General features: G+C 41.9%; 1 protein-coding gene across 2 annotated transcripts in view; it reads right to left on the bottom strand.

Annotated features, from left to right (window-relative positions):
• Nucleotides 1-8,005, bottom strand: part of RBPJ (recombination signal binding protein for immunoglobulin kappa J region) — a 60,432-nt gene extending 52,427 nt beyond the window's left edge. The window contains exon 1 of one of the 2 annotated variants that reach the window (XM_074904623.1): nucleotides 7,969-8,005. In XM_074904623.1, the coding sequence (XP_074760724.1) occupies nucleotides 7,969-7,988 (20 nt within the window). In that variant the 5' untranslated portion in view covers nucleotides 7,989-8,005. The remainder of the gene's footprint in view (nucleotides 1-7,968) is intronic. The other variant, XM_074904625.1, reaches the window with a different exon arrangement.
• Nucleotides 8,006-16,370: the final 8,365 nt, after the last annotated feature.

The raw sequence follows: 16,370 nt of genomic DNA, 5'->3' as shown, positions 1-16,370 counted from the left end.
TTTCACAAATTCTGCTGAGAAAACAAGTTTAACCTTATTTTCTACAGTTCCTAATCCACAGCTTGCATAACAAACACTGCCTGCAAGATCCTCAGCCACTGCTCCCAGACAAAACTAGAGTTAAATAAGAGCTTCCAGGAAAAAGAAAGCAGAATATTGCCTAGAGAGTAGCTACTCTGTGCCATTTCTGTGGTCCGGCAAAAATTAGGGACCAGTATTTTACACAATTCAGTTCCCTTTCTCAGGATTAGAAAATTCTGAATTTCATGGCTGCCTGATCAACTTTTATTCTGATAACAAGTTTCCTGGTAATCTCCCAACGCACCATGCACTGCAAATATGCCACAAGAATAGCTCTGAAAAAAACAAAGTGCAGATGAAATGTTCTACAGACCAAGCAGTGTTACCAAGAATATCAGACCTTTTGTTGGCACATACAGAAAAATGTCTACATTTATCCATACTCATAGAGGGAAAGTTTATAAATGTTCGTTCTGCTACTCAAATAACTATAAATAATTAGATTATCAGAAGACTGACTAGGACCCATTGCAATATATACCCTTGAATCTCACCTACCAGAAATAGAATTAAATGAATTCACAGGTGTAATCTCATGCAGAGCAGTCAAAAATGACCACTTGCCAATACAGCTTGTACAACAAGTCTTCTGGATTTTGAATATTCTGATTAAATGGCACTTCATACAATTTAGTCATGCAATTACAATGAAAAGAAGATAGTTCTTGTTCCTGAATAAGAAACAAATGAAGAAAAGTTGTACCTTAACACAACCACATTAACGTCCTCATGTTTTCCAACTGAAGCAGTGAAAACTTGATTTAAATAATTACAGAAATATATACTTAAATTCTACAAGAATGTTTTAAAGACTTATCTACTTAAAAAGCCATGTTCAAAAAAGAGGTTCACAAACTCACTGAAGAAACATGCTGTGGACTAAAACGTTCAGATTGCTTTAGAAAGAACAGATCATGCCCCAGCAGCACGTCATTCATAAAATAATCTGATTAATCGAAAATACTAAAACATTATAATGATTATATTTTCTGGTAAAATTTTATAGATCAGTCAAGCTTTTCAAAAATTACAAAAAATATTATATGGAACACAAAAGTAGCATTTATCCTTGTAAAGTCACAGCCCCTGTCTATTGTAAGGATGTAAAACCACAACACTATACAAACTGAAATCCCTACCTTCTCTCCTTTCTTGGTAAAAAAGTTTGCCACTGCAAGTATGTAGTTCATGCATTTACAAGCAAAACAGCATGAAGATACGTGGCCACGTATCACTATCTGCCTACCTAAATTCCAGTTGAAGATTATGGAATATTTTTCAGAAAATTATTTTAAATAGCATACATAGGCTTTGAAAAGTAGCCTATGATGCCACATAGAAGCAGGCAATGAAAGAGTTTCTTTAGGTTGTAAAGGGTCCTTAACATTTTTTTAAAAAAAGGTAGCAACCACAAAATATACACACGGGCAAATTATGAGTAAAGAGTACCGCAACATAAGTAGAACCCCAGGAAATGAGATAATGTCAAACCCTAAGTTTAGTGCTTACTTTTCCAAGACTCCAAGTAAGAATATAATGATATGGAAATTGCTACTTTCTATTAATAATTTTATCTTCAAAGAAATTTATCAGCTGTTTTCTTTTATGAGCTTTTTTTACACTGGAAAGAGATAACCATAATTCCATATTATTTTCTTGCCTGCAATAATCTTAATTATTGCAATTATGTTCAAGGCAGGTATGAAAAGTGTACAATAATAGAACAATATAAGCATTTCCACATAAAAATAATGAAGTTCAGTAAGATCAAGAATATAATTTTACACCTATAATTATAAACTATCCTTGAAATACTATAGACTTAAAAAGTATATCCAGTTGTCAACAGAATTAAGATTTCATCTGACCATATAACTAGTGATGTTTACCTTTTTCCCTTCTTCACCTAAATACAAAGGAAAAAATAAGCAACTCTTTAAAAGCAGGCAGAGACTACAACTGCTTGATTTTTAAAAACACTGTAATGTAATGTAACGTAATACAACAACAAAAAATTCCACTTGAGAGTACACCTTCCCTGTGAAATGCTCTTGGGAGGCAGTGATTCAGCACATTACAGTGCCACACAGATCAACTAATAATGTGCTTGCAATTAACATCCAAAGAGTTTAGGGTGGCGAGTATTATGAAGATAGGAAAGATGTCCCAAAACTTTAAAATTCTGCTGACGTGATTTGCTCGCCAAATGTGAAACTGCTATTTTGCATAAACTACGTTCTTCATTCCCAATAGAGATTCAAAGGTATTGTGTAAGATAGAACACTTATTTGTATTAAACATGTATTTTATAAATCTAAAATCACATTATCTCTCTCCAATTTTATCAAAAAACACAGTGTAGAATAGTATGTATTGCAACTTAACTGTACTCCACCAAAAATTAATTACTAACTATAAAACCTTTTTTCAAAATCTTTGCCCATGAAGGCACTACAGGCCTTTTAAGATTTAATAAGTAGCTACAGTCTACTTTAACTTTTCATATTCTTTTTAAATATAGAAATTGCTTAAGTTCAAAATAATTAAAAACAATTCTAGAATTCATTTTTACTGCAAAGTAGAAATTACCAAGTCAGAGGGAAGAATCTCTCTCATTCACAAACCCAAAAACATTTATGCAATTCGTAGTATGGAACAGTATACTTAAAAGAGAGTTATCTCTGCAAAGAGGTATCGGCAAAGGATATTGCCTTTTAGCTAGCAGTAAAAAACGCACATATATTATGCCTAATAAAACAGTCTACAGATTATTTCTGGAGAAATCAAGCTATAAAAAGATTATTTTCAAAGTTTCTTTGTACTCTGTATCAACCAGAATGTCAGAAATTACAGAGTTACTTAATAAAATGAACAAATAATGAAAGCAAATACAATCCAAATCAAGAGCTTAACAAAATTGCTCCTACTGAAACTAGAAAAGGTTTAAAGAATATTTGCAAGCATCTCAAAAGGCTCATTCAAGAATATAGTGCTCACAGAGATTTCCCAATAGCCAGACTTAAGACACTGACATGCTCCCTGATAATGATTTAGTCACACAAAACCATCTACTCATTTGATTGTAAATGAGTTTTTCCCAACCTTTAACACTCAGCATGTACATATACACAATACAATAGCCATAGTTATGCTATTACTCAGATCTTAATAAGCACTATGTTTAAACCTCCAGCAACAGTAAAAACTGTAGCCTGAAGATCCCATCCTTGAATTCTAGGCCTATAGTCTATATAATCCTGTTTCCATTTCTTGAGCTGAAACCATTCTCACTACTAACATCCCTTGCAGCCTAACCCTATGATGAGGCTCAGAATCAATATGTAATTCTCATCTTCCTAGACCTGTCAATTACCCAAGACTACCAGCAATGCTTCTTTTCCAGAAATATTCCCCATGGTTTCCTTGGCATTGGTGCTGTCATGATTCATCCCTTATCATGCTAATTGTTCTTTCAGTGTATCCTCCTGATGGAGCCTCCTCATTCACCTATACTATTTTATGAATCATTTAATAGGTTTTTCTTGCATCCTTTTCCATTCTTCTTCACTTTATCCAGGGCCATGATTCAAATTCAACTATTAACTCTGCCATTAATCAGAAACATACCTTCTACTGCATTTGTCCAAGCTAACACCTAAGCTTATGTCTCCCTTTCTCCACGCCTCACTATCAGCTCAGTCTCGACACAGACAAAACACAGGTCTTACTCTTTCTGCATCACTGATGCAGTCTCCACTACTGCAAGTCATTAGCTTTCAGGACTCTTAACTAAGCATCAGCCCTCAAACTATGGTTCTCTACAAGTCCTAGAAATAACCTGGTTCTGAGATCTTGACAGTGTCCACCACATCACCAAGACATGCCTTTAGTAGCTTAAATTTTATCCTGTGACCACAGCAGTTCACATCTGAACTAGTGAAACATCCTTCTTCATCTTTCAAAATCCAGAGCTGATCCTGTTCTATTTATTCTGAACACTCCTCTCTAGATAGCTTTTTCAGCCTAAGGTCAGATCACACAAGTCCTGTGTCCCACCTGCCACCTCTTGAGCAGCATCCACTTCACTCTCTACTTCAAGACCCTTACTGGTCAATGTCCTCACCCTAAAATTACTTAACAGGATGTAGATGAGGTTGAAGTTTCAATAAACTGTTATGTTTTCATCTCTGTTGTCCACACGGTTGGGAGAACTCCACAAAGCACTTTTTCAAAAACCTCCTACAAGTTTTTCCATAGTTCTCATTAAAAACAAACAAACAAAACGACCAGACAGCTGACACACCTAGACCACTATGCTAAAATTCACTGCACTGATGCCAAAATTCTCCTGTGTCATCACAGATCTGATGTGTCTTCCTTTACCTTAAATCATTAAGTATTCTGGGTCAGGAAACACCTCTTAACCACTGAGCCTCAGGATGAGTAATTCAGACAGATAATTTAAATAGTCTGATACTTAAAAAACTGTTAATAAAACAATCTTCTACTTTACAGTGCCTAGGGAAAACATCATACCAGTGGTGAAAAGCCCACTCAGTTATTATTGACTTTTTCAAGGCTTCTCAACCTGTTTGAAAAATAACCCAGATACTATCTTGTATACTGTTGTTATAGAGGTTTTCACTGGTAATCAAGCACGCAAAGCAATGACTAGCATTTATAATTTTTATCTACACTTTCTAAATTGTGTTCACTTGCTTGCTGGTATAGGATTTTTTTTTTTTCCAATGGCTTCTTGCATTATTTTCTAGTATTTTAAAGATTAGGCTGTCCCTGGCTACAGAGAAGACACTATTCCATATTTTATGTCATTTTAAAATGACACAAAATTAAATTCTTAGGATTAGAAAATCTCTGTCATATGGTTGTATTAGACCTAGCACAGCAATTTTCAAACTAACTGAGGCCTACAGGTATTTTTGTAGTGTCATTAATTATTTAAAACAAAGTGGTTTGTATCCAAAATATGCTTCTCTAATTAAATAATATTTTTATTAACTTTGTCATCTTAAAATGACTTTTCCTAAATCATTCACAAGCAAAACCAAAAATACTCCACAAAACCCCAAAACACTGTCCTATTATCCCAGTCATAAATTATCCACTTCATCTTAAATAATAGTTCAAACAGTAATTCATTTTCAGTTACTTGTTTCACGTTCCTGTGTATTTTCTCATTATATCCATTCTGCCACTGTGCAATTTAGGTTCAGTCATACTGTACACACAAGCAATTTTGATCAAAAAGTGTCTAGTGATGCAACTAGCAGAAGTGTGCCACATGCTCCAAACAAGAAACTGGTAATGTACTCTGACTGCTCCCACAAAATAATGCAGTAAATTCCTACTATCCTGTTCCAACACAGCATAAACCTAGGTACCATAATTTAGGTTTAGGCATAGTTTTCACGGGGGGGGGGGGGGGGGGGGGGGGGGAAGTGTTTTTACATTCAGCTTACACTGACTACAGAAAAGCCATATGCTTTATCTCAAGGTTCTAGCACCCATAAGAACTGCAAGCTGCCCATTAAAATACAATGCGCTTTTTTCGTACTACATTCTTCAGTTACAGCTTTTTAATTTCAAGCACTTTTTTCCTGTTCAAGTCAGCTTTTACAGAACAGCCTAGAAAGAAAACAGTCTTTACTTTTTTGAAAAAAAAATTCCGCTACTGGAGTATCATCGATTTGTAATCCTACTACACACAGACAACTCGGCATTGGAGCCATACTCTAGAAACAGGTCATGTAATAAAAAAATCGAGTTCCTTAATGTAATTAACTGTAATGTTAACCAAAGTTAACAGACTTCATTTTAACAATGTTAAAAATATTTGACGATCAAAAAACAAGACTACTTTTTTCAGAGAATTATTTGACTTACAGGTTTTGAAGAGTAAATTCAGCATTAAAGTCCTAAACTTTACATGCAATTATTTTCACTCTTGCTAAAATGCTGTTTTTCCTAATGTTCAAATTATTCGATCATTTAAAAAAACCCAAAATCTGCAATTGTTACTGTCAACGTTTTAACAGATCTCCGAAAAGGATAAAAGTAACTCACAGACACGAGAACACTTCTGACAAACCTGTAACAATCAATAAACAAAAGGAAATGAAGGCCAAATATCCAGATGAGTAAACTAACAGAAAAGTGGAAAAACTTAATCGCTAACTAGAGTGCAGACTAACACTTACAGCAAACTTTAAAAGCATCTGTTCCCTTCTTTCAACTCTAACCTCTAAAACTGTACACTCCAGGAACCACAACAAACAAGAACAGCTTCCCTAAAGAACATTTAATTGGGAAAACGTGTATGAGCCGCAAGATGCCTTTATCAGGAGAGAAATAAAGCAAAAGCTTCGATTTAGTTTTCAACAAACAAGAATGAGGAATTGGAAACACTACTGCAGCCAAACAAAACAACAAAATACCATAATGCTACCTTCTCCATGAGAACAAAAGCATTAACCACCAACTCCACCCCACCCCCAAGCAGGCTGTTGCTCTCTAACCACAGAGCCAATGCTGTAGACAATGTAATCCCACAGGGAAGACAGAAGGTCACAGACGCACTGTGAAATCATAAAACAAGGTCCACATTTTAGAAGGACACAGCAGTACTTCCACCAGTTAAGATTTCATTTAGAACAAACAGGTGGAGTACAGAAACAGCCTGTTTTTCTCGATTGTCCCTTCCCTCAACACATACAGGGAGGTCACACGTGCTCAGCATGGTACAAAATTAAGGGCATGGCACTTACAATAAGTAGCAGAAGCCAAGATGTGGTGAGGATGGCAACATGCAATGTAACACTGCAGGTGAGATTGCGTACTGTATGCCAGCAGTGGATCTGTTATTATTCATCAGCTGTAGGTGGCTAAGAGGGTGTCACTTATTACAGTGACACACGTTGCAGCTGGCTAGCCGTGATTAAGTATTACCCAGTGTGGCTGAAAAGGCTGGCAACTATCATTCATTACGATCCAGCGTGGCTTAGTGGGGTGGGGAAACTGCAACCCTTTACTGCAATGCAATGTTTGGAGGAAGGCAGCTGAAACTCTACAAAGCCCTGGGAGGGGTGTGCTGGGAGAGAAAGGGAACCTCGGTCCCCCAGCCTGCGGGGACGGGCGTCCAGCTCGCAGGGGGCCGCCTGACCGCTCCGCCGCAGCGCCCGACAGCGAGGGACGAAGCCGCTCCGCAGCCCGGGCCGGGGCCCTCCCGCCGGCCCCGCCGTGCGCGGGGGGGCTGAGCCACGGCAGGAACGCCGCGCTCAACTTCTCCTAACCGCAGGAGCAAAAGCCTTTGTCCGAGCGCTCTTGGTCCGTGGCCGAGGGAGCCCGGGGGTCCCCCTCCTCCGGCAGGATGAGCCGGGGCGACAGAGGAGGGAGAACGGCCCGTGCCAGCCCGGGGCCCTCTCCTCGCTGGGCTCCGCTACTGTCGAGGAAGCTCTCCGAGAAGGACCCCCCCACCACCACCCCCGGGGCAGCCGGGATGAGCGCTGACCCCGCACGGAGTCCCGACCGGCGTGCCCGTGCCGGAGAGGAGAGCAAGCGGAGCGCCCGGCCCTGCCGGGAGCTCCGCGCCGAGGGGGGAATGAGGCGGGGGGGGCCACCGGGGAGTCCGGCCGCCCGCGGCCCGTCACTCGGGGCGCGGGGGGCCTCCTCCCGTGCGCCCACTCGGGGGGGATCCCAGCCCCCCGGGGTTTGCGTCTCGGGGCCTGCCCCCGGGCCGTCCCGCGGGCAGCCCCCGCTTCCCCACAGCGGCGGCAGAGGCGCCGGCGGGCGGGAGCCGAGCGGCCGGCGCCCGGGCACCCCCAGAAACAGACGGCTCCCGGCGCCGCGCCGCGAACCCCCCGCACTTACCCTGTCACAACAGGCGCCATCTTCCACAAACTCTCGCCAAAACTCCTACTCTCGCGAGAGCGCCCCCCTCCGCGGGCCCGGAGCGCGCGTGCGCGGGCCCGAGAGACACGCGCGGGGCGGCGCGCGCCGCCCACTCAGCGCCCGGGCGCTCCCCTCAGACACAACAGCCGAGGCGTGGGAACCGCGCGGCTCTCGCGAGAGCGGGCGCCGCCGCCGGCGGGCAGAGCGGGGAGCGGCGGCTCTCGCGAGAGCGGGGCGGGCGCGGGGGGAACCGCGGGGAACCGGGGGGGGGCACCGAGGGATTCCCTCTGCCCGCTCGCGCGTCTCGCCCAGCGCCTCCCCCCGCCGGCGGGGAGGGACGGGCCAGCGCGGGGGGCGGCGGGAGGAGCCATTCGGGGCGAAGGAGCGGGGGGAGAAGGGCCTGCCGGCGCGGGGGGGACGGGCCGCCGCGGGGCTCGGCCGCGGTGCCGGCCGGGGGAACGGGCGGCCGCCAGCCCCGCCCCCGCCGCGGGGAGCGCGCGTGGGGCCGCGCGCCTCGTGCTGCCGGCGGGCCCGGCACATGCGCGGCCTGGCGGGCCCCGGGCCGGCCCCGCGCCGTGGCTTCAGCGGCCCGCGGCAGGGACACGGCGCCTTCCGGCTGCGGCGGCGGGCACTGGGAGCATGGAGAAGGGTTTCCCGAGTATAAAATCAGTGTTCCCTCAGGAGTTCGGACACGGGCGTTTGTGGCAGTTTTGCCAGTGTCGTGCCTGCTTTGTCCAAATCACTGAAATCGGACAAAACCAAGCCAAACTGTTTAGCAGCTTGGGTTTCCTGCCAGAGCTGTAAAGAAAGTCAGAATCCACCGACTGGAGGTAACCTCTTATCGCTGCCTTTGATGGCTCTGTCAGGCAGCACAGACTAAACGCTTTTTCATTCCTTTTTATTGAGTTTAAAAATTAATTCATACAGAGTTCTGAAACCAGGGGGGAATGGAAAATAAACTCTTTTCCCAATAGTGAATAAAACCTAAGAGGCCAGTATCCAGAGGCACAGCTATTAGAAAGATCTATTCGATTTCTTGCATATAAGTGTTACATCACTTTTTTGAAAAAACACGTTTTAAATGAAAAGCCCGTTTTCCTAATTTTGTTGTCACCCGCAACCAAAAGGCGTAAGATACATTTGTTTAGCAAACAAAAATTGTTGTGTCTGCTAAGACCAAGCAATAAAGCAAACCTTGTGGTGACCTCTGGGGAACAGAAGGTGTCTGCAAAACAATTATCTGGATGTGCTCCAATGTTTTGACATAACAAAGGAAGACAACCCCAATTTTGGATATTTAACAACATTACCATTTCAAGGTGAGGGTCTGATCATCCATTAGAAGACCATGTTTGAAAATTATTCCTTTTACATCAAGGATTCTGTCCTGTCCATTCAACTTCCTCTATGTCTTGAGCATAACACGTCAATTTAACTTCAAGTGCAAATGCCTACATGGAGTTAAAAGATCTGCTGAGATTCCAAAACCACATCATTTTTATTACTTCACCTCCGTACCTCTGCTGTCTCCCAAATTAGGGAAAAAGATAACATTTCAGTAATCCCATGAATATGATTTGGGGTTTCTCTCCCACATACGCTCTCTGCTGCTAATACTAATTCAATGAATAATGTCTCAGATGACTTAAATCATGTTTTAAGAGATTGCTTGGCAACAAAGATTGCTGTAATTCTACTCACTGTACAAACAGCTATTGTTATCATTAAGGGACTTTCCCCATCATGATTTCCCCCTCCTCATTAGGTATGAAAGGACTTTGATTGGCTCCCTCATTGGCGCAGTTCTCGGCAAAAGCACAATGCATACTGGAAATCCTCTGTATTGTTTGCAAAGAGTAACTCATAATCCCTTTGGAAATCTCTTCCTAAAAACATCTTCTGTCTCTTTTTTTTCTTTTTTTTTCTTTTTTTTTTTTTCTCCCAAGGCTAAAGAATGATCTCAGCTCGTGCTAGCTCCATTCCATTAAGAATGGTATCTGGACATTTGCCATGGACTGTCTCTAGATGGTCATTTTCTGGGGCCCCTCTTTTAGTGTGTTTTGAATCAAACTGTAAAATCTAAAAATATAGCACACAATAATCTGCAGTGTCTAGACTCTTCTAATATTTTACAAAGAAGGCATTTTGATTAATAACCAGATTAATTGGATAGTGGAGCAGGTATATTATTTCAAAGAATTAATAATTACAGAAACTATTGTAGTCCTTTCCATCACTGACAGAGATAAATTATAAAACAAATAACCACTGAATTTTTCTCTTATTTTTGATTAGTTCAGAAGGCCAGGAATACTGTTCAAATCAATAGCCTGAAAAAATGTGAGTAGCTGGCAGAAGTAAAGGTAATAAAACCACAGAGGGTTTTTTAATCTTTTTCATGCACTGAATTTTTCTTCTTGCTGCTAAAAGTTTGTATTTCATGTAGTGGAGTATGAGCAATCCCTGTTGACTTTACTGGAAACTGAAAGCATCTAGTACCTCAAGGAACTAGGCCCTGCTTTCTGGTCTGTAATGAATGTAAATTATTCCAGAGCTGAGGTAGAAAAAAATATAAGGTTTGCACCGTCTAAAATTTTGTGTTTGCTATGCAAATCGATAGTTTGACTTTTTGACTTAAGCCCTGCTGAGGTTGGTAGAAGGGTTCTGAATCAGGCCCATCGCTTCAGAGACAATTTGAAGAAGCACGGCTTGGAGGCGCCTTTGACGGATGTGATTGCAACAAGTGTTGGGCTTCACTCGTCTTCCGAGCACCCGCTCTGCCAGGTGACTCCAGCTGGGTGCTCAGAATCATTAGCCACCTTTGAAAATAGAAGGCTGTTAAAGAAGAAATCCAGTTTACTCTCACTTGTAAAGTGGAGGATAGGACGACTTCCTACTTCTTTGGATTCAGTGACACGTGCAGATGTGAACAGAGACAGGTACGCACATCTGTGCTAAGAGGATGCCAGCAGCTTCATTTGGGAAATCATATGGTTCCTCCGTCCTCTCAGGATCTTTCCTTATGAGGAAAGAGGAGAAAACACAGGGAGCCTAGGAAGAGCCCCCAGAGTCATTAGGAATCATGTCCTCTATGTGGAGGGGGAGGAGGTCTTTTGGCCTGGAGTTTTGTCTCACCGGTGGTACTGAAGGAGCTGCTAGCCAGCGGTGCTCGAGCAGCCCGGCTCTGGAGCAGAAGGACAGATGGGAGCAGGGAGCCCTGGATGCAAGCTGTGATAACCAGGATGAAAATTTCAACAGCTTGTTCAACCAGTCCAGACTAAACTTTCTCCAGCTCAGCCTTGGCTCTGGGCTTCCCCTCAGCTCATCCCTTTGGGCACAGCACTAGCTAACATGCTGGCTGACTTCTTGTTTGGCAACTGCCTCCCGCCTTGCTGGCTTGGAGAAAGATGAGAAGACAACAGATCTGCACCCACTTGTGTGGAAGCACCCCATGTCTCTTACGTGCTTGGCACAAGCACGCAAGAGACACGCAAGGGGACCAGAGTCCCTTGCTTGGTTGAGTCTGTCTTCTTGTAAAAAATAATGCATAGTGTGTTTTGTAAAATCCTAGCTATTTATAAAATCCAGTGACCTTAAAAAGCATTGTAGGTAGTAGAACCACACAGTTATCTGAATCTTCATTATAAGCAGCAGGTTTATCTTGAGATGTTGCAGTTTGTATCTGGTGGTGTAAATCACACGTTGTAGTAGTAAGTACTGTGATACAACCTGCTGGAATTTTATAAGCACAGGATGTACAATGTGGTTTAACCACATGTCTAGGAAAGAAAATAAACAGGTAGTTGCCCACAGAACATATCTTACATCTGAACTTCGGTGCATATGCCAACAAAAGTTATCACCTAAACTGCTGGCTGGACAGCTTAGTGTCAGAACTGCCTCTGCTCTTTGAAACGGATGCTCTTGTTCAACATAGCTCAGAGGATTTGCAGTGTTGTCTTGAGAATGATAGGGAGAAAGGATAGGCTAGTTAGCAATCTGCAGCAGGAGCGTTCTTAAGTAGTTTTCACTTGTGTGTCATAACCTCAGAGAGGACAGTAGTGCAAAGAAGAATCTTCATCTTAATGCCTGTTGAGGTCTAAGTATGCCCTAGTATGGTAGATCCCAAAAGCTACAGTTGAGTTTGAGCCTCGCTCTGGAATTGCCTTGCCAACAAGTACAGTCCCTTCACAGAGTGTTTTTATAATATAAAGGCAAGATGCAAGAAGGGAGTATAGCAAACAATAGGAAGGAAGAGGGGGAGGGAAGATGAGGTTAACAGTAATAACATCATGTGGTTATGTAGGTTAACAGTGTGAACAGCTTGATGACTGGCTTCTGTAACCTCTTCTTTTTAAATACTTTTCTAGAACACACTGTTAAGACATTTTGCATTGTATTAAATTTTGCTTCTCACCCTACACCAGAAAACTATCTTCACTTACTTTCCAGTAGGTGAAGTTGTATTTTTCTGTTTGCATGTAAACTATCCTACATCTCTCTTCTTAGTTCTACTGGCCTCTTCAAAGAGCCCATCTCTGAACCTTTCTTACACAGCGCTCCTCCACTCGTGCACCTGGTGCCTGTCCACCAGTTAAGTGTGCCACCAGGTTATTCCCTTAGCCCTGTTCTCCACACACAGCCCTCTTCTGCAGCGGTGCTGCGTGCAGCGGGGGCTGCTGCCATCAGCCTCCCCATCCTCAGGGTGCCCCTGTGGGTACCACCAGACTTTAGTGAACCTGTGGATCAGCTGGAGAGTAAAATGTCCCGGAGGCTGGTAGAGCCTGCTCACCACCCATCAGGTACCTCCAGCCCCTGCACCCTGTTGTTCCCAACCACAGATACCAGTGGAGCGGCGGTTCACCGGGCCCCACCTTGGTGCTGCCAGGAGCATGGCTCCCACACCGCCCTGACCTCGTGCCATGGTTAGCATGTGTACCCACCTAACCAGTTCTAAGATTAAGCAGCAGTACACAAGATTGCAAAGTCATTACTGACAAGGAGTGCAGCAGCATAAACTGTAAAAACCTCCACGCTTCCAAAACATGCTAGAGAATACACAGTTCCTTTTTTAGTCTGTCTGCTCCCTGTAGGACTGACTTTGAGTAAAGTACACCAAAGGAAATTAGTTGCATCCCACTGAAATCAAGAGGACAGGAAAGATTAAGCTAGTCAGTTAGACTGTGAATTATCACATATCATTAAAGCAAAAGGAAGATTTAAAGATTATGATATGGCTCCATATGTTTTATCAATTTTATTCATATATAAATACAAATTGAATTTGCAATGCTACAGTTCTGAAAACAACATGAAAACAGATGTCTTTGCGCAGGAAAACTATTTAACCAGGGATGCTGTCACAGTTCTGTTTTTTTCATGATGTATATTAGTTTACCATCTACACTGCCACAGACATGCTCACACCCAAGCCTGTAATTTGGTGACTGAGTTAGAACTGATTTTTTCAGCTAATCTGCTCTCCCATTCATGAGGCTCCTTGAGAAAATGTATGCTGACATGCTTCATCTTTACCTGCAAGTAAAGTGTGTTTTTGGAAAACCCGTAAAGAATGAAAACTCATTTGGTTTGACAAAACACGAGAAACCCACACACTCTTGATTATACACTTTTTTTTTTTCCCGGATATAGTGCTTAAGGGAATTTCAGACTAACTATAACAAGGTACAAAAAAAGAGCTAAGCAGCCTACTCTAAAAGAAAACCACAAACTGCCCTTGATAAAACTACCACTAAAATCTTATTTGACATTATAAACCAGCCCATTTTACTATGTACTAGGAAAGTCTAGGTCTCAGTCACAACCGCACTCTATGTCAAATGGGAGGAAATGTAGACAGAAATCTTTAACCTGTAATTCTACATACAAATACATGCACAAAGGAATTTTCCTAGCTATGGGTAGAGAGAGGAAGGAAATTAATTGCTTCACAATGAGTATAAAGCTAGGTACCGTGTAAACACTATTTGGAGAATTCAGTGACAGTTAAGCCTCATGCTGGTCCTGTATGAAGAAGTTAAACTAATTTTGTGTGTTTAGTGGCTTACAGAGACTGTCCACGGCCTCAGGCTGTGAAGATAATACTCAGTTTGGGGCTGTTTATTTATTTAAAACATTGAGGAAGTTACACAGTCCTGAATCAGAAGATTTTTTAAAGTAGTCTAAAGGCATGGTCAAAGAACACATAATCCTAAAAAATAATTATCTTGTAATACTGCCATGTTGATAGCTATTTGGATTATTTCTTTTGTCAAGAACAGTTGCACAAATTCTAGTTGTTGTGGACTTAGTCTAACTTTCATACCACTCTCATTTTGAACCTCTGCTGTTCTGCTGCCCATTTTCCGTAATCCTCATCCTGAAAAAAGAAAGAAAGACTATTTCTGGCAGTAATTAATGAAAATAAATTCCATACAAATTGCCTGAGAATATTTCATTGCTCAGATCCAGGGAAGTTGACACTTGTGAATAAAATAACCTTTTGAATTTTTTCCTTTTAGGGGATTACATGTGACCTTTTAATGCTAAAATTCATTAGTGCTTGGATATCATATTGATGAGCTTTGTATAAATGAATGGATGAACAGATAAGTCATAACGAAGGTAATGAGCTTATAGTTGCTATGGATGTAACTGAAGACATGTCATGGATGCTAATTAATGAAAGAATTTCTGCATAATTTTATTTATTGTCAGTCTTGGTTCAGAATTCACTCTCTTCTTTAATCTTAACAAGCGGTGTTTCATTTTTAATGTTCCAGGCAGCTTCTATTCCAGCCTATTCCTATATCTTTTTTCTAGAAATCCAGATATCCAGACATTCTTATTATTCATGGCTTCATTATCAGTTTGTTTTTCTGCTCATTACTGGCACTGACCTTGCCAAGAGCTAAGCACATGCATAATTTTACTCATGCGATTAGAATCATTAAAGCTAATGGGATTAGTCAAGAAAGTAAAGCTACTTCTGTTTAAGTGTTTGTCATTTGAGGTAGTGCAACTAGAAACGAGATCAGGAAAGTCTGGAAGGACTTAAAACTGAACAGTAATTTTCATTAAAAGTCATATAAAGAGAAATTCAAACATTTTTCCCTTGACCCAACCCTAATGGGTGATGAACACAAGATGGTTTCACACTGGAGGCGAACAAGGATTTTCTAACATTGTTTTTTCTTCAGTAGGTGGGGGTTTGTCAGAACTGAAGCTGGTCTCAGCAAACTTTACAAGGTCTTTTCTCAAGTCTAGGATGAAATTTATAAATGAAGGGTAATGAGAAATATGCATCTCAGCCAAGGGCCCAGCAGCAGAGGCTGACTGTAACCTGATGCTGGAGCCTGGGAGACTTCAGTTCCCACCGGGAATATTTCATTAATGTGGGGAGTTTGAGAGGGGCAAACCCAGGACAGGTTTCCTCTGCACAAAAAGAGGGAGATTGCTCTGAATTAAACAATGTAAAGGTGTCTACTCTCTCAGAGGAATGGTCTGACAGTTTGATGTGGGCTCATAGTTGAAGGTCTTGTGTGTAAAATCCCCAGGAGGTGTTTTTGCCAGTATAGAGTGGGGGAAAAATCTAAAGATGTTTTGTGGGAAAAGAAATGCATTTCCTTGCCATTCCTCCTGCTCTACCTTTGTTACTCATTTTGAGCACTGCAAGTCTGCCTTTCTTTGACCTGTCGGCTGAAAGACTCACAGAAGCATTATAGGAGCCAGAAGTACAATGTTTAGAGCGCAGCTGGTTTTCAGCCCCTTTCTTTGATAGCCATCTCAGCTGGGGCTGGGAGAGGAGGGGAAGGGAGCTGTTATTCCATCCATCCCAAGGAAGTTCCTTTCTGGACCGTCAGGGCAATTTTATGGCCATTGGTAACACAGGCCAAACATACAGTGGATGATTATTAACTCCAACACGCTGTTATTTGTCATTTTTGACCTATTATGAGATGCTCCATATAAAATGAATTATAAAAAATCTGGCCTCTTACTTACAATAACAAATACCAACTGTTCCACTATCATTCTGAAGCAATAAATCTCCCACGGCCATGGAAAAAAACATCACCTGTGGACTTTCACCCATTTTATACCTTCCTTTCAAAACAAACACTTATTTTGGCCCCTGATAAAAACAAATCCAAATGACAATGGAAAATCATGAAAGCTACAGTAGAGGCTATTCATAGTCTAAAAGTTAAAATATTCAGTTAATACTGACTCCCATACCCTGGCTTTTTCTGGGTAGAGGTTAAAAAACCAGCAAATCCGCCACTACTGACTCTAATATTGGGGGTGGTGAATATCTTTTACTCACATTTTTCTAGGAAAGCAACTGATCTATGCCCCAGTGCACACATTTTTATTAACGT

The sequence above is a fragment of the Athene noctua genome, chromosome 4 (genome assembly GCF_965140245.1).
Source record: "Athene noctua chromosome 4, bAthNoc1.hap1.1, whole genome shotgun sequence".
NCBI classification, from domain to species: Eukaryota; Metazoa; Chordata; class Aves; order Strigiformes; family Strigidae; genus Athene; species Athene noctua.
Note: the sequence above shows the minus strand (reverse complement) of the source record. Positions and strands in the feature narration are given on the sequence as shown.